Source organism: Biomphalaria glabrata, chromosome 4 (assembly GCF_947242115.1).
Source record: "Biomphalaria glabrata chromosome 4, xgBioGlab47.1, whole genome shotgun sequence".
NCBI classification, from domain to species: Eukaryota; Metazoa; Mollusca; class Gastropoda; family Planorbidae; genus Biomphalaria; species Biomphalaria glabrata.
The window spans coordinates 23,128,651-23,148,470 of record NC_074714.1 but is presented as its reverse complement, the minus strand read 5'-3'; the positions used below and the strand labels follow the sequence as shown (position 1 = coordinate 23,148,470).

General features: G+C 35.0%; 1 protein-coding gene across 1 annotated transcript in view; it reads left to right on the top strand.

Moving 5' to 3' along the window:
* The window catches only part of LOC106054091 (neuroglian-like), a 152,139-nt gene extending 134,063 nt beyond the window's left edge, over nt 1-18,076 (top strand). Inside the window, exons 4-11 of the mRNA XM_056025264.1 lie at nt 1,157-1,530; nt 3,876-4,034; nt 5,294-5,366; nt 5,997-6,127; nt 9,305-9,515; nt 9,889-10,011; nt 12,684-12,875; nt 14,188-18,076. Coding sequence (XP_055881239.1) covers nt 1,157-1,530; nt 3,876-4,034; nt 5,294-5,366; nt 5,997-6,127; nt 9,305-9,515; nt 9,889-10,011; nt 12,684-12,875; nt 14,188-14,348 — 1,424 coding nt within the window. The 3' untranslated portion in view covers nt 14,349-18,076. The remainder of the gene's footprint in view (nt 1-1,156; nt 1,531-3,875; nt 4,035-5,293; nt 5,367-5,996; nt 6,128-9,304; nt 9,516-9,888; nt 10,012-12,683; nt 12,876-14,187) is intronic.
* Nucleotides 18,077-19,820: the final 1,744 nt, after the last annotated feature.

Here is a 19,820-nt window from a genome sequence, read left to right as displayed (position 1 = left end):
TCCTTCCATGTCTAACTATTCTCGTTACGAAACTAGCTCTCCTTTCTCAAACAAACTATTATTAAATTCCAAGCTCTTAAGAAGTTATTTACTTAATAAGATAATGTAAACTTATGTGAACATTTTTTTAGGATCGGCTCGTTGATTGTGCATATTTTAATTGCTTCATCTCTCTGCTTTAATTGGGAGGTGCTTCGGCAACAATGTAACTGTAGGTCTTTAACAAGGTCTAATGCCAGATTAAACGTGAGAGCCTCTTCTACTAATGTTTCTTTGAATTCATCCATCAACTTTGTGTTCGTCCTTTCTTCTACTTTGTAACTTGAGTGTCTAAAACGTTAATTTTTCAGTCAACATTTGTTGGCATTCTAACTAAGTGCAAAGAATTATATTTGGCTAATACATTTGTCAAAAGATAAATCTCCATGAATCAGTCAAATGTCTTTCCCGTGTATTTTTTAAAAGAAGAACCTAAGAGAGAAATATATAGCCTCTTCAAAACGGCTAATATCGCTTTTTGAATTTTCTTAAAATCAAGTCTAAATGCCCGAAAGAATCCCATGAGATTCATCTCACTTATTTCTACAACATATATTTATAATACGGTCACTTATAAGGCGTGGTCTTCCATGCCCAATGGTTCCAGAACTACATATCCATGCCTATCACAGACATGCACACATTTTCAACATTACTTAAACTGAAATGAATTTAGTTGTTTCTTAATAAATGTGCATAGATGACACAGGTACAGCGTCCTAGATTGAACATCTACGAGGAAAACAGTTCATTCTCAAATCGTGATATATTTCAAAATCTAGATCTAAAGATCTAATTGTGGTTGTCCTTTCTTAACCGTTTGGTATGTGCGCTAGACGATCGTTCGTTGATATCGATTGTCTCAGGGTTTGAACCCTGCCCGCCGCCATGCTGGAGATTTTGATTAGGATGTAATAATCTTTAAGTCTGAAGGAACATCCGATTCAAGTAAAACAATCCGGATCTAATGATGAATTCAAATTATAACATATACGTTCTTACTGTAAGGAAAACATTAAAAAAAACTAAAAGTACTGCTAAGTTTTCCTTTTAAAATGTATCCAATTTTTGGGCTATAACATTTCAATGTTGAAAAGAAAACTTCCTTTGTCTCTAGGAGCTCCAGATCCGCCACACGACGTGCGCGTCATCAGTTGCTACGGCAACACCGCGGAGCTGTCATGGCAGCCTGGAAAATCCAATGGCGCAGAGATTCAGCAGTTCGTGTTGCAATACACTCTGAAGGAGAAGCCGGACACCTGGTTCGACTTTTACGATGAGGTTAGCGGGGACAAGAACACCTCCTACGTGGAAATACCGCCTTACGGAACGTACATGTTCCGCGTCCTGGCCCGAAATGCAGTTGGAGTCAGCCGGCCCAGCACAGTGACGTCCAGGGATTGCACCACACCGCCGGACAGGCCGGACAGAAATCCCATCAATGTACTCACCAAGACAGATAAAAAAGGTTTTCTTGTGATAGAATGGGAGGTAATCATTTGTATTTTAAATCAAAGTTTATTTATTTACTATTATTTTTTTTTATTTTGCTTTTCAGATTTATGGCAGTGTTTCTAGAATAAATGACTAGGGTCAAAGATGTCTAAAAGCTACTAAAACGACTTTTTCAAAAAAGCTGTTACATACAGTAACGAGTAAGAAACATAACCATGAAAACTTAACCCTAATATGATAAGCAGAGGAGTCACTTAATGTGGTATCAGTGTATCATTACCCGTTGAGGTTAGCGCATAGCATCATCCCACCAAAGCCACTTTCCAAACAGAGAGAGAGAGATGTTCTAATTTTTTATTCTACTTATACAATGACTTGTTTACCTCTAGGCAACACAAGCTAGAGTTAAGAGACACCACTTTCTTTGGGTTCCCCAAAAGATTTCAGAAATAGTTTCAATCATGTTGAAGAAAGAACAAAAGAAACATTGTCTGATGTTATTTATATATTTGAGATAGCCAGTGGAGAGTTAGGTTTACAAAGGCCTCATAATTTAAATAGCTTAGGGTCTTTTGAAGTGTACATCCGGTCCAGCACTTTAGGTGTCATCCAGAGAAGAACGCACGTGTGACGTCACAATCTACAACGATAAATTGATGTTTTGATTATAAAAGGTGAAACCCACTTCGTTCCGCTGCAAGTTTTGGGTATGGGGAATCGCGTCATTCTAAGTTTCTTTTATATTCTACTCATCTTGTAACATATCCGTTACCTAGAACCTTTGTTACTCCACTCTTTGTTCCAATGAAATATTAGAGTCGGTGAAAATAAATTAAAAGACTGTAAGAAGTTCTGGTAGAGGCTGACTTGAATAAGAAGAAGTTATAAACTTATGTTTACTTACCACTTTGACAAGATGTAATACTGACTTGACTTAATTATTTGTTTTGACTTCGGTAGACCACAGGACCGCAAAGATACTACGTCATCAGACCTTGTTCTGGGCGATTTCCCTCAGTTGGCTTTATCCTGCCATCTTTGATTTTAAGTCTTCCGATGTCCTGCAATAAACATAATATTAATTGTTGCTCAATTAGCTGCCTTCACAATCATTTGTGCACCCAGTGAGTTCAAAATAGATCTTTACACTATAATTCTTCCCATACATTGCGAATTACCCACCCCAGCGCCGGCCTTAGGCATAAGCAAACTAGGCAGCTAGAGTCTCTGATTGATGAGGGCCTTGCACAGGATTTACACTTTCATTACAGAAGAACTAGCGAGACTTGTGCCCAGTGATTGGGATGGAATACAATAGGTTTCAAATAAATTAGGTTAGTTAATTTTTTTCGCTGTTTAATTATTATTTTTCATTTGGGACCACCAAATTCACTTCTATCAAAGGCCGGTCCTGCCCACCCTATGGAAATGACTTACTGCTGACAAATTTCTGATTTCAGCTATCTTAGGTTTTGTCATTTTTTTAAAGAATGTCAGGATTAAAACTTGACGCGCTATTGGTAATCCCTTCCCCCCTTGGAGGAGAGAGGGGAGTCAAGTGGTAGTCTAACACTCTCCCAAGCCCAAATAGCTACCTACGTCATCACTTTGTGTGGCCTTGGGCCAGAGGTATTGTAATCTAAGAAGTGTGTACACAAACCAACTCGAGTACGAGAGATCAAGCTCGTGTTGACTTTAACGATTTACGTAATCGATTTCAATTATATTTTTTCGATGAGAAAGGCGGTATTCGTTTATATCTTCGTAAGGCAGTCACTATTATGTCATCATACTTGCAAAAATAATATCGATTTAATTTATGTTTATAGTGAAAACAGACATCAAATACACAAAATAAATGTATCAACGTAAAGGCTTTAGGTGTCAAGGTTTTGTATTCTTCCTTAGTTTGAAATGTCTAGTGTCGGGCAAGCTTCCTTTAGAGAATACAAAGTTACCTTGTTAGTAATTTTCAATGCCAGAGATTGACAGAACAAAACAAAAACCGGATTAACTATAAGATATGGCAGTTAGAGCAACCTGTTGATAGGATGATTAGTTATGGCTATGATTGATTTGATATGGTGAAAATAATTAGATATCCTAATATTGAAACAGCATTTAACAAAAGGGATTAAGTCAGTTAATTACTTAATTGCATTGATAGATAGATAGATAGATAGATAGATAGATAGATAGATAGATAGATAGATAGATAGATAGATAGATAGATAGATAGAAAGATAGTTTGATTAATTTAAAATTATCTGCTAGTGGTGCTGTTTACTAAATATCCTATTTATTAGTGACTTCTACTATAAAATGAAAGACTATAAAACTTATCTCTACGGACGCCATTTCATTCTGTGACTTGTCTTCAGCCTCTTCCCAGATTACTTTTCCACGGCCCTGGCTTTTGTTACATGGTGTTGTGGAGGCGGAAAGGTAGTCTGGCCTGGAACTCAGCTGTGGTCAATGGCACATTTGCTTCCAGGTACGAACATGAGGTAGACGAAATATATGGACTTTTTGAAGTGCAGGTGAGTCATTCTTACAAGAGTAGTGACTTGTACTCAGGAGAGTCTTCAATCTGATCTTATTATCAATATTTCAGTAATGTTCCTCTGATATATTTAAGATGTTAAGTTATACGCCCTTATATCGTAATCGTATCATCTACATACATTTAAGTTTCAAATCTGACTTCAATGATTCTGTCAGCTGTAACAGTTTGACCTACTTGTTTCAAATTGTTGACAGTCAAGCGAAAAAATGTCACGTGACTACATTGTAACTCTGAAAGAAAAAAAAGCGGAGAGGGAGGGGGGGAGCATGCTGAGTTTAAACAAGGCGAAAAAAAAATGGATGTCTGGCATCGCTAGGGGGGTGAGCTCAAAATTAGCAATTATCCCATCTTGTTCCTGACACACCCATCACTTCTCGCAGCAGGAGTTCCTGGTTTTATTGTGAAACCAGGAACTGGGTACGGAAGTAGGATGCGTGATTTGAAATGTCAACTTCTCGGCAAATAATTAGTTTTATTTTTCAAAATCTTGACTAGTGTGAGAGATGATGTGTTTGTTTGTTTTTGTCTTTTTCTAAATGTAATTCCTCGTGTCTCACGGGGAGGAAGGAAGAGAGCCCTGAGTACTGGAACTGTTTCCTCAGCATTTCAAAACGTTCTCTTAGTCTCTCTAATCACATTTTTCTTTGCCTTTTTAGTTTAAAGTCACTTTTGTTTTGTGTTGTTTTGTCCTATGGTCTTTGTCCTCATTCTTTGCTCTCTCTTTGAAACACTATTTCGTTTTTACAAAGCTTATATCAACTCACTCTGCCTGCCTGTCTATCTGTCTGTCAGTCTGTCTGTGGTAAAATGTTTGGTCTAGTAAAAAGTTTGTAAACATTATTTATCTGACATCCAATCTTGGATCAAGTTGATTCGCACAATTATTTCTTTTACCTGACAACACAACAATCAATAAAAAAAAAATAACCAATTAGATAATTAACTATTGGTAATTAAATACTTTGTCTCGAACAAGGGAAAGAAATTGTATTTGACTGAACTGGTGGTATAAGCTGAATTAGTCCCCTTAGGTCGCCGCTGTAAACAGAAACAAACAATATATAATCATACAATCTTCTCTAGTCATAGGTACCTCACTAGCGGAGGGGTCATCACGTTTGCCCGTGGAGGTGTCAGCCTTGCATACGTGTACCAGCGAATCCCATTCAAATTAAATACCACGAAATAAAGAGCATATTGTTGTTTTAATTATTGTGTCTTATCAATCATCAGGTGAAGTCAAAAAATGACATGGGTGAGGCACACCAGCCGGCATTTATTTATCTGGGCCGCAGCTTTGAAGCAGGTGAGCCTATTTAAGATTTTAACAACAGTATTTCATGTAGCACTGTGTATCTGCTATGGCTACAACCGCTCGAGACAAGAGAGCTCAATCTTATTGTATTTTCAGATGTTTCCATTTTTTTGTATTGTAAAGATTTAAAAGGGAGTTTGTGTTGCTCTGAAAGTCTCATAATGTAAAGCCATTTGCTTAATTAAAATGAAATTTGTACGTACGGCGGACCCAGAAGTATACCTTTATTATGTAATGAGATTTAAAAAATCCTGCGATATTATTTTTTACCAGGCTCCATAAAAAGTCGGGAGCTTCAGGCAGAAGAAGCACATCATCAAGTGTAAGGCGATTCATCTTCAAGATATAATTCTGATTTCAAACTCTTGTAGCCTTGCAATGCAAAGACTTGTGGAGTCAACACCCAGGATAAATCATGATTTCTTAATCGAAGGCATATGACTATGTCCTTTAGAGGAAAAGCTGGTGCTTCCGTCTCTCGCGACATAATTAGCCCTACCAAATAAATCAACAATTCTACATTTCTTGTTGGACCCAGTTATAGATCGATCTACAGTTAGTAAGGAAGAGGCTATTTTATTTTGTCTATACAAATGTGGTTTTTTTTCACTTATGTTACAGAACCCCAAGTTATCATTAGTGGATTTCAACAGGATCCAAGCCGGCCTTTCTCAGCCAACACAGCTTATTTCAAATGGGAACATGTTGATCCGGAAGACAAAAGAATGCATGGAAAATTTAGGGGCTACAAGGTCAGTTTACAAAAGAAAATTACGATTTATATTTTAATTTTGCTTTTGGGCTGTTGTTTGCACTTCAGACTGTCGTGACGATGTCTGAGTTCGAACCCTGTCCACTGTCATCCCCTGCAGGGGTTCCGGGCTAGGATGTGACATTTCTGAAGGAACTTCCTTTTCTTCTACATATATGTTTATAAAAGGCTAATAATTGGATCTTAACGTCCAGATTGTAAATCTTTATCTAAATCTAAGTAATCTAATCTATATAGAATGTAGATCTACATCTGAGGATCTATATTAGTCTCGAATTATCTAAAAGTAAATCTAGATGTTACAGTGGAGTAAGTCAATGTACGTCTTATTTTACTTCCTAGTTTGATCTAAAATCTAAATCCGATGACCCTAGTGTCACTGAGTAGCCTGAGATAATCAAATCACTGAAGAAACTGATAGAAAACCTCATCACAAAACACACCATTTTAATTCTCCAAGTAGAAATCATTTTCAATTTGAACAGACACTATTTATATACAATATAACTATATTTAAATTTTAACTTCACAAAAGTATTTAACAGGAAGCTTGAAACATATTTACTGCAGAATCCCGATTTTGGCTTAACCCCACTTCAATCAGTTTATAAATATAATGGTCTAGATTCTATAACAGGAAACACCCATAATAAATTTCCTTTCTAATTATCTCCCTTTCATTCCACTCTTTGTTGTCTAAAAGTCCGAATGTTCTCGAAATCAACGTGTAAGTAAACATCCTGTTTACACATCTTTTAATATCTTAATGCATACATTAGGTCTACTTGATACCACTGGCGGATCCAGGGGGAGGGGGGGGTCAATCGTATACGAATTTATTACTTATGTTAATAATATATACTAATTATTTATATTTCAACCTATTTTTAGATTATTTCGCCCCCCCCCCTCTAGTTTGTTGGCCGATTTGGTGGGGTACGGAAGGGGCGATGGTATCAATCCCCCCAAAAAAACAACTTTCAAGTGGGGGGGGGGGCGGTCCAATCACAGCTTGCTAACAGAATCAATTAAATATCTATATGATTAAAACTTGTTGTTGATATTTTAACCGATCTTTATATTATGTTGTTCCCTGTTTGCCGATTGGTGGGGGGGGGGGGCTGATACATCTACTTCCCTTCCCACCTAAGCCCTTTGAGTGGGGGGGGGGGTCCTACTTTTATGGAGAAATCATAGTTTGTGAACAAAATTAATTAAATTAATATATAAATTTTATATTATGTCGCTCCCATTCTGGTATCTTGGCCGATTCGGTAGGGTTTGGGGGAGGGCGATTGCCCTCTGAGTGGGGGGGGGGCGGTCCTATTTTTATGGAGAATCATAGTTTGTGAACAAAATGTGTTGAATATCTATATAATATAAACTACGTATTGATATGTGAACCCATTGTATATTATGTCATACTACACTCTAATCTCAAATTTTATGATTAGTAAATTTAAATGAAAAAGGGTTGTACCAGGTGGGAGGGGCGATACATGCGATCGCATTTACCCCATCGGACAAACCAATAGTTTTTCTTTCTGTATTATAGTTAAGAAATTACAAAATTAAAAAAAATCTGTCACTTATATAATTTAAATATACTATAAATTAAATTCTTATATCGAGTCGCCCCACCCCTCTTCTTTAATGCCAAATGCAATCTTTAGCAGAAATTATTAAAGGAGCGAGGATTAATCGTTTTCACTCTACCGCCCCTCCCATTTCCAGACAGAGTTTATGTAATTTCACATGAATTTATCATAATTATTTTAAGAAAGTTATAATTCAAACGAATTTTTTCAGCATAAGAATCATGATTGAGATGAGTTCTAAACCCATATAATGTTTTCATAGTCGCCTTTTCCCAACCTTTACTCAATCTGATATTTTTCTAGTTAAATAAATTTGGGACTATAACTCACAATTTATACTTTAATGTTATTGAATATTATTTATCGAATAATTTTTTGTCTTCGCCACGAATTCCATTTATGAATAATAAGCTGTAGATGTCAAGAGAATGCGTTTCTGCAATGAAGAATGCAGGAAAACGCTTTTGGCGTCGGGGCTTCGCCCTGAACTCCACTGATCAATAATGAGCAGTAGATGCCAGGAGAATGCGTTTCTGCAATGAAGAATGCAGGAAAACGCTTTTGGCGTCGGGGCTTCGCCCTGAACTCCACTGATCAATAATGAGCTGTAGTTGTCAGGAGAATGCGTTTCTGCAGTGAAGAATGCAAGAAAACGCTTTTGGCGTCGAACCCCAATAGGGAACCTTATAGCGCTGCCCCATTTGTTTTGTTTTTCGCCGAAGGTTGAGAAATGCTGCTTTTTTTATTCTCATATATATATATATGTGTGTGATTGTGTGTGTGTGTGTATGCTGTACTCACGTTTATGCGTAGGGTTAGGGTTTGGAAAAAATCGCCCCCCCCCCCACTCCAAAGTTCTGGATCCGCTAGTGCTTGATACTAGATCTATATATCTGGGGAAATAGACCTAATTACTACTTAGATTCTAGATTTCTAGATCAATAATGTTCTGTATAGACTAGATTTAGAGATCTAGACGCATTGTTTAGTCTAAAAATAGGTAGATCTATATGTTACGAGAACACCTATAGACTATTATAGATCTAGATCTAGACTAGATTATTAAGTCAACTAGTGTACTCTAAATTAAAAAAAAAAACTCTTCTAGATCCGGATAGACCTCTCTTGTAAATCTAGACTACCCTAGATATATCTAGATCTAATTGTTGTAAACTCTATATTTTTGTAGATCTAATTATATTATAAATACAAGAAATAATTATTAAAATAACGCATAACACTCTACCAGTAATCTTTAAATCTAGCTACAAGTTCGTCATTTATTCTATACAAATCGACTATGCATTTAAAATATGTAGGCCTATATTATAGATCTAGCCCCAGATCATTTAGGCTACAAATGTAGCTTTTTTATTTTAAGGAGTAACATTGTTGTCAATAAAATATATGAGTGTTTGCTAAAGAAGTTTAAGTGGAGGGTGATCGGGAGCAGTGAGTAGGCTATTTATTTTATTTTTACGTTGGAATTCTAACAAATTTCTAAATACACAGATCTCTGGGATCTATCATCACGTGTTTTATTTTGAACCAATCCCCAGCTTCTATACTGGAAGTGGAACGACAGTGAGAACAATAAAAAGCATGTCTTCATACCTGATACATTTCCTTCCTTGGAACCAGGGTCACAGTTCAAGGCTGCACTCTCTGATCTTCCCGCGTATTCCACCTTTCACGTGCAGGTTGTGGTAGTCAACACTCACTATCACGGGCCCCCGAGTGACACAGTTCAAGTCTTCACCCCAGAGGGATGTAAGTAGCATTTTTTTAAAAGAAATAATGAAGTATAAGGGAAATAACTGATCAAAAGGTTTTTGAAAGCCGATTTAATTATAACTTAATAATTTTATCTCCCTTTCACAAAAGCAAAAACCTCACTAGATTAATAAAGCATAATAATGCCATGAATATTGTAATCTTGAATTTATCTTTATTTTGTTTAAATGAAGTAAATGAAGTGCATTTAATATTATTTCGATACATTTAAAAAATTGACTTGCAGCCATACTTTAAATTTGAATTATAATTTATATATCAGATCATAAATGTAAGAATATCTTTTGCAAGTCAATTTGTTTCATTAGAGTTGAAAAGAAAAATATTTTATTTTTTATTTTCAACATAGTGCCTGATGCCGTGCAAGGCCTTTTCGCAGTCACCGTGACATCAGACAGTGTCACATTAAGATGGCTCCCTCCCGATAGACCTAATGGGCTGATTCTCGGATATGACATTGGATATCAAATAGGTAATTAGAAATTAAGATAATAATATATTAAGGAAATCAGTGGTTACATTCCATACTTTGAAAAGCTTTGAGTCAAAGATATGGGCTTCCTCTACGCCACCCTCAGCCTATACAAAAATCTAGCCAATTTTAAAAATGTCTACTAAGGACTGCAAGGTAATTTTTTGGATGTTACGTGCCAAAACTAGACGGTGCATTTTAAAATTTTTAAATAATCTATTATAATCTCTCAACCTTTCTATATTGATCTGAGACATGGGTACTATACAGAAAACAACTAAGACTACCTGAGCTCTTTCACCAAAGGTGCTTGCGCCCCATCATGGACATACGGTGGCCAGACAGCACTACAAACAGCGATGTCCTTGCGAACGCGGGTATGGACAGTATAGTCTGTAAAGAAGGACTTTTTATGATCCGAAAGTTATTCTGGGCAGGGAACGTATCCCATATGGGAGACGAACGTATGCCAAAGGCAGTCTTTTTTGGTGAGCTAAAAGGTGGTCGACGTAACAGATGTGCCCCACGGAAACGCTTCAAAGACCAGCTTAGGCGCCAATTAGCCTAGCTGACATAGTTGAGAGCAGCTGGTTGCATGCGCCCTCAGAAAGAAACAGATGGAGGCCACTCACAAAGGCCATGGATACACATTTGAGACCAAAAGAAATTCCGCTGCCGAGGACAGACGCAGACAGCGAAGAATAAATCTAAATCGACCACCTGCGGACAATGGTTATGCTTGCCCTGGATGTGGCAAAATATGTAGGTCACAGCTGGGGCTGTGCAGCCACGGGAAATACAGAATTCCTCACTAATCTTCGGACTCGAAGACAAGCCTTATTATTATAATCTATTATATATTTCTAAGTTACCACTGACTGACTAATTGATCAAGAGATGTTAACTGTCATACGGATTTGCATGAAATTTCGTACACAGGAACCTTCTACCTCCTATGCGCTTATAAAGAACCAATTTGACAGATTAGCAGCCTGACCACCGCAATTTGCAAAAAAAAACCCAACAAAAAACAAAAAAAAACAAACAGAAAAACGCAAGCTTTCTATCAAAACTTTGTATTTTATTTTGCTATTTCCGTAAAAAGGCTGGATATATAAAGGATTTAAAAGATAGTATAAAAATTCTGTATCATATTCTTCTTTTTTCCCTTAGTCAAGTTATTTTAATATGCTTTACATCATTTCCGCTTCTTTTTAGATGCGAAACAAATAATAGAAAAACAAACTAATCCTAATAGCACCAAAAAGATAGATCTAAATTCTATTTTTTTAATTTTTTTTTTTTTTTATGCGCGTGAGAGAGAGATAGAGAGCGCGCTAGAAATGGTTGGCCTCTAACTTTGTAGCATTGTCATTTCTCAGCATTATAATAGGAATAAAAAAAACAATTAGAATTAATAAAACCAAATTAATATTTCCTTCTATTTAGAATACATAAAACCGAATTGATATTTCCTTCTATTTAGAATACATAAAACCGAATTGATATTTCCTTCTATTTAGAAGGTTAATATGCATGACGCGTAGGACGTAATCATGTTCTTTTTTTGAAGTAACGTCTGTATTATATAAGATAAGATATGATGTCATAAAACCAAAATAACTGTTAGGTGGGGAAGGGAATGGGGCATGTTTTTCCCCGCAGGCCTGAACGATATGTTTGCCGTACATTGCTGACTAGCCAAAGGTTCTATACATAGACTTCAAAAGTATGCATTGAAAACTCTTCAATCGGTGGAGGCTAAAAAATAGTTAGCAGTTGTCATTGTAATAAGAAAAAGGTTTGCATGTATGAACATGGGAGTTTGTGTGGGATGGGGGAATACGGTCAAAAAGTAACATTGGGATTGATTCTAAAAGAGCATCCCATTCAACGTAACAAAATTTTAATCAATTAATTTAGCTATTAGCGATTATAGCTAAAAATAGGCTATCCACAACGCAGGTCCAGTGGTCAAGCTGGTGACTCTGGAGCAAGTGGCAACTAAACACGGTCTACAAGCCCTTAGATAAACTTCGTAAGGGGAATCACTCCTCTCTTTACAGTTAATTTAAAATAGTTATTTCCCCATTATGTCAAATGTATTAAATATTGAATTGAGAAGGTGAAGTAAAGTCAGAGATCGTACGTAGGACTAACTTTCTTGTTGAAGGCTGGAGAGGGGGAGTGAATTAGTGAAACATTTGGGGGGTGGGCGTTAGGAAGCGGCCAAGCGGGTCGTTCTAAATCAAGTCTAAGGCATGGTGGAAAAAAAGGGGGTTTCAGAGAGAGAGAGAAATAGATGGAAAGACAAAGAGAGAGGGCCGTTTCATTTCGTTGTAACAAATACAATAATTCAGGGGCTAAAAAGTATATCAGGGGATCGTTAAATTGTGGCCCTGTTTATTTACATTTAAAAAAAAAGGAGAGGATGTTCCAGCCATAATAAAAAATGTAAACCCCGGTAATAAATCAACGGCCGTAGCCGGGGTGTACTGCTAGTAGGTTTATAATTATTATTTTTTGCTTTAAAATAGATGAGGATCGATACAAGAATCTCTTTGACAATTATTATATTTTGTTCTTTATAAAAAAGTATTAAATTAGTGTCAATAGTGAAATGTGGTACAGTTATTTTATTTTCGTGCCTAATTGTCTCTACGTCTGCTCAGTGACAGGAAACAATTTAGGACCCATGGTCAAGGCTAAGTCCTCCTCTATGACACCTACGTCATTGCAAGCCAGAGTAGATAATCTCAAACCCAATGTGCGGTATAGATTTAGTATTGTTGGCAGAACTCAGGCAGGTAAAGGGGATGTGGCCTATATTGATGTCCGGACAACCAATCGCACCATTTCTGCAGGTAAATTTCTTACTTTAATTTCTTTTTCAATGATACATCTAGATTCTAGAACAATAAATAAATTATTAAGATTTTTTTCATTGGAAAAACTTAACACACACTTAAAAAGGTCAGACAAAGATGGTGAAATAAGAAAAAAACTGATCGACCACCGACAGGCAATAGTTATGTCTGTACTGGATGTGGCTAAATATTTAGATCATGTCTAGGAAATTGTGACCACCAGAATTATTTCCATCCTTAATCTTATTAACCTTATTATTATTTTATATACATATATATATATATATGGATGTTTTTTTTTAAGAGAGTAAAATGCTTTCAGAAAATTCACAAGTGTAGGAATTTATCTGCCTCAGATTGCGCAACGGCTTTAAGAATTACAGAATTAGTTTCAATTCATTTTGATTAATATTTTTTCTCCAAACTTTTGGCTTAATGATGAGGCAACTTTTCCTCTAAACTTTGTATTTGTTTGTAATTTTATGTTAATTCATGTGCATTGCCCATGATTTGGGGGAGGGGGGATGGAGTAATCCCTTTTTCTGAAATAAAATATCGAACACATCAAAATGTTATAGCACAAGTCGCTGGTCTCCATTAATAATGTAAATCAACGAGCACTCAAGCAACTGTCTCAAATCCCACTACTAAAAAGTAAAGCAAATTTACAGTTAGCTTATTATATCATCAAAGGAATTAAAGTAAAGCTACAGTTTAAAAATTCCTTGAGCTTATTATGCAAAGTGATGGTGGGGGGGGGGGCCTCTCATTCCATATCCCATTCAATAAAATATATTACTCATTGATCTGTTTTTTTACCAGTCTCTTGTCTCCATTAATAAAGTACAGTGAATAGCAGAATTGATATTTGACCACCTACTTTTTTTTTTGTATGAAGAATAGCAGGACATTGCACTTCAGAAAAGCAGGGTGTTGCACTCTAGACACTTCAGAATAGTAGGATATTGCACTCTAGAAACTTCAGAATAGTAGGATATTGCACTCTAGAAACTTCAGAATAGCAGGACATTGCACTCTAGATACTTCAGAAAAATGCATTTTTGAAACTTATAAAACAGGAAAAATTGCTTGGTCGTGCGGCATACATAAAATGGAGAAAAAAAAATACCCCCCTTTCCCTTCCCCCCAAAAAAATCCTGGCTATGCTCATGTGCTAATATAATTATATACATTGCCTATAAATAGGTTTCCAAAACATATAGTTGTGTTAAATTCTTTCAAAACTGAATATGCTACATGCAGGTATAAGTTTTGTAGTCTGAATTCTCTGTACATTATATTTTTTCAGAAACAAGTGGCAGCACGCTGTTTAGGGCTCACAATGACAAGCCCAGTGCTTTCGATTCAAGTCCAGAGAACTCAAGCTGGAGCAGCAGATGTAGGAGTTACTTGCCGCTAGTCTATTTCTCAGCACTTCTGGTCTTCCACAACATTGTAGACATATTGTGACATGCTGAGACTTTTCTATGATTTGTTTAAAATCCTAGAAGTTGATATTTTATGTATGATACTAGTCGTACAATCAAGTTTGGTGATGAAACTATTTGATGTATTAATGTATATAGGTTTATTTATAGAGTTTATACTCAAAATCTGCACTGCAGAAATAAATTCAATATCTTATTCTGTTTAAATGTAAAAAGCCTGTGTATTTTCTAACTGCATTATACGCTTCTTTGAAAAATAAAGATGTGGCTATCGATATTATATATTTTTTAAAAAGTTATAGTTATGTGATTTTTGAATAGAATTTGATTTTTAGCACCTGATCTGCATATGACCATTTTTAAGTCTTTTGCTTTATTGATAATTTAGACTTTTTTTTTTCCTTACATCATCTACAAATATTTGTTGACTTTTTTTATCAATTAAATTTTTAAAAATTTGAATGAGTAAATTTTAAGTTTTATAGGCTCTTAATTTAAACCATTGCCATGAATGGTTTCAGCACATCGAATACACTAGACTTGTCAAAAGCTTACTTTTACTTCAATCATAATTCAAATAATTACAAACTTGAATTCTATCAATTATCTGTAACATACACTTTTGCATGACATTCTTAAAATCATGTACAGTCAGAGCATACATTTCACATGTTTCTTTAAATAAAGCCTCACAAATTTTTTTTTTCTTTGTATTCATTGATTCCTTTAAATAATTTGAGCTAATTAAATTTTTTTTTAAAGTACAAACCTGATATATATGAGGTATTATAAACTGTGCAATAGCTATTTATTGATGTAATTTCATTTGGTTTACATATATATTGTCTGAATGCATAAATATATTTCTCAGAAATATTGTTATAATATAAAAAAACTATGTGAAATTTCTTGTTCTTATAAAACAAATTATACAAATAATTAAAATATTTCACAATATTTATATAAAATCTATTTAATATAAAATTAGTTTCTTGACATGCCTATGGTAACTCTTACTATCAAGGAGGGAATAATCGAACTGAAGGTATTTATTACCTATATAATATATAACTATTTCTAAATGACATAAAAAGTAAATAATACTGGTATATATTTTTTAGTCCCAAAGAATGTACTGTGCCAGATTTCTGAACTTTTGTCTATTAAAACTTTTGAGGACTAAAATTAGTTTACAAACGTAGCAGTTCATTAAAAAAAATTGTTATATTTACAGTGGAGTTTGTCAAATGCTTTAAAGTTTTAAAGGCTAAGCCTTTTTTGACATGTATAATTATTAGAACCAAATAATTAATCAATCAATTATATCAGTCAAGGATGGCTGTCTGGTTGTACAATATGCTCACTGGACAGTTGTTCAGTTGACTTGATAGTCCAGGGTTCATCCCCTGTCCACTGCCATTCCCTCCCTGTGGGAGGTTTGGACTAGGATGTTAATTATCTTCAAGTCTGAAGGAGCATCCGTAACATGTCCAACATTTTAGAAACAAACATTAGTGATACTTAAAAGTTTCTTTTTTTTCTTTCAAAGCTCCTACTAAATTGTGATTCTAAGGCTTTCATGCTTACTGAATGTGGCCAATTGTTTTTTGTAAGATGTATTTATGTTTAGTTTAAAATGTTTATGCTCCTTTCTGTGTATTTTCTTAAACAGGCATATTTTCATGTTTTAATTGTAAATATTTGAAAAATATTAAGTTATTTGAATCATTTTTCATTTAGTGATTATAAATAAAGATGGATGTCTTGTGAATATGTTGTATAAATGTTTGGGATATAATAGGGTATAAATATTTTAAGTAATGCTTAAATTTGTTTCTTTTTTAGTGGTATGCAAATGTTTCATTTTATGATTGCCAATAAGAAAATATGTGATAATTTCATTATGTCCTAATGGATTTCAAATGTTCTCTAATACTCTAAAACATTGCTGACATATCGGAAATTATAATCATTACATCATTCTTTACTTCTTCTTTGTCACATCTCACCAATTTGAAGGTGGACACAAATTTCTGAATTTCTTTCAATTTTCTTTTAAATTGTCATATAGAGGCAGTAAGAGTTGTCTGGTCATCTTGCTGGTGATTGCAGGGTTTGAACCCTACCTGCTGTCATCCTCTGCTATTCTGCAGAAGTTTTGGGCTAGGATATAATAATCTTCAATTGTGAAGGAACATCTGAAACTTGTAAAACAAGTACATTACAGCATAATTAGAATGTAGAACTATGTGAAACCTTGATATTGTCTAATAACAGAATTTTTTTTTCCAAGGAAATCAAAACAAGATTTAATGTTCTGAAAGTTTTCTTAATGTTACTTGATATGTGAATTCTAAATCTAATAGAATTGAGAGATTCTTTAATATATTTATGCAGGCCAATTTTTTATTTGTTCAGTCAGATATACAAGCATATTTTCTTGAAAACAAACTTAATCTTATACTTCTTAATCTTTTACGTCATTCTGAAGTGTGTTATTTCCCCATTTTCTTGTTTAATTTAAACTTTCATTCAATGTACCCACCCCTTCTTTGGAAAAGAAAAAAACTTTTTTTTTGTCAAACATATTTTGTATATTAAGAGCCAGTTATGTTTAAGTGAAAATATCATTTTCAAATCAAGTTTTTATTTATTTAGCTCCGAATGTCTATTTTTGTGGCCTAAATGTTGGAGTGTAAATAAATCATCCAGGCCCAACTTTGTCCTTGTTATCTTTTTAACCTTTGACCTATGCTCACCTTCAACCATGGTTGTGACATGTTCATCATGACAGAATTCATCACTAGCCTATAAAATGTATATTGAATAAGAAATGTATATTTTAAAAAAATTTCAACATTTTAAAAACTATTATGTTTGTTCAAACATTTGATTGAATATTATGATTTTTTTTTCTCTTTGCTAAAGGACATCCTGCTATTGACATCCAGCTGTTGGACGTGAAAAAGCTTTTTTCTTTCCATGTAATAATTGTAATTTTAGAGATATAAATAAATAATAATTTTTCTTTCATTATTTAGGAAAAAAGACTATTTACATTTTAAAATAAATTTTTAGACATCAAAAATAAAATATACACTATTTAAATTAAGAATATTTTGTTTAGACTTTGCAATATTCTAACAATATAACTGGTGGACCTCAATAAATACATGTAGGATTATGATACTAACATTATTTATTCAAATACTCATAAAGGTTGTTAAACAATAGAAAGTATTGTGTTCTTTGTTTGAATTATTTATTCCTTTGTGAATGGATATCATTTTTACAATACTTTGTAGGGACTAAACATTTAAGACACATAACAAGTTTTAATGAAGTACATTATTATAGCCCGTGCTGGGGTATTACATGTTGATGTCAATAGTCTATTTGGACGTCATTTTATTTATTTGCATTTTCTGGTCTGCCATTACGAGCATACAATGAGATCTAAATTTAAAATACTTTCCTATTGAAAGAGGATTCATTCGTTCCATATTTAATAGAAAGCCATTCCAGTTTTTTAGTTTACCTTTTTTTTCCTCTTTCAATATTACTTGAAAGAATCAATAATCTTAAAAGGGAGGATTCGAAAATACATTATCGGTTAATGCCCTTGCTGGCTATCAATGTGCCGCTTGGGGGCGTGTATGCTTTCAATCCATTAAAGTTTATTGCATAATGTCATTATTTATTTGTTTTTCATTCTTTTTTCTTTAAGAAGATTACCTTTTTATATTTAAACTTGACGATGATGTAAACTTGAGATTGTTTTGGTGTTTGTTTTATTATCTATAACTTTATTCAATCCTTGATTGGAGAAAAGTGACAAGAAATGGAAGAAGGTAGATAATCTAAATCAGAGATGCCCAAAATACCGAACGCAGACCACATCCGTCCTGCGACGTGGTTCCATCCGGCCCTCCGATACGTCTGCACAAAGTGGAACATATCCCCCTTCCAAAAAAAAAGGGGGTTGGAAAAAGTATCTTACCTACGTTAGGGCATGAGCGTAGCCAGGATATCCTTTCGGGGGATGTTTTGGGGGGGGAAATTCCCCCCATGTATATTGTTATAACTCCGCCATGCGCAGCGACATCTAAGCTAGAAGGTGCGCACTGTGATAAACTAGACTAAAAAGGATGTCAACATTAGGAAGAGATGAGAACGATTTCGCCCAAGTTGAGAGCCGAAGTGAAAAGACTGTGCCTAAGAAAGATGATGTTTTATGAACTTGTGATGTCGTGTAAATAAAGATGTGCCACGTTGAGTTGCCTCACTTAAGTTATTATAATTGGTGTCAGAAGTGGGATCATAGGCAACTCAACGAGAGGAGGTAGGCTTTGATTACAATGACATATTTGAAGCTATTACATCAGCTCTCAATTAAAGAGATAAGACAAGATCTTCGGGACCGAGGTTTAAAATCCCTCGGTAGCAGGGAAACGCTCACGGCTCGTCTGAGACAAGCTCTGATCAATGAAGAAGAAGATCCGGAGACCTACACATTTGAAATTGAACTTGGGATTGTTGAGTTCATTGGCAAGATCCAGGACTTTTTGGATGCATTTGATGAACAACTGAACATAATTGGGAACATGATTGGGAACATGAGCAGGAAAATAATGTTGAACAAGGTAGATGAAAGTGTATTGCAAGTAGAAGGCCAAATAGACCAAAGTGATAAAATTGTGTCGCAAGCAAAAGGAGGACTAAACTCGTTAGGGAAGGAGCAGTTGCCTGGTCAAGACTGTGGCTGCACAAACAGTGGTGATAGAGGCGTCCAATAAATTTCAGCCAATACTCTATGAATGGCAACACGTAACACTGACTGTACAAATATTTCACCGTTAAGAACTGTACCGCCGTATCAACTATTGTGATTGTACCGCTGTACCAAACTCCACTGCCCTTTCCTCTTTATCTCGGCCGTGCACTGGGTTCAACTGTTAAGGACTTACTTCATACAATGGGCTCGTTGTGTCGGACTTGATCGTACATCAATACCAAGACGTCATCTCGTACTCGTGAGTTGTCTTGACTCTACTTCACACCGAACCGTGATAATGCGCCGACAGAACCTCACCGCTTAAGCACACTGAGAGGGTTGGGTTTTTAAAGTTTTTATTTCATATCTTCATGCTAAAAAATATTAAAACCTACCTTTTTTACCTGCCAAAGTGGACCACCTTGAGGGTCTATTCTGAGTTAATGTTTTAACACAGACTTTCTTTGCTGGTTAGCCTTAGATAATTGGAGGCCCTAGGCAAATTGTATTTGTGGCAGCAAATGAAATAGAAAAAAAAAAGAAAAAATATACTGCGAAAAAAAAAATTTGCAATATATTAAAAACCTAGTGTACTCCAACAATACCATTGAGGACAAGCTTCGTTATTTCTTCAAAAAATTGTACGAAGCTCTCACCATTCGGAGTTCTTAATCGGCTGCCTAGTTTTGCCTATGCCAGCCTTGATATTTTTGTAATCCT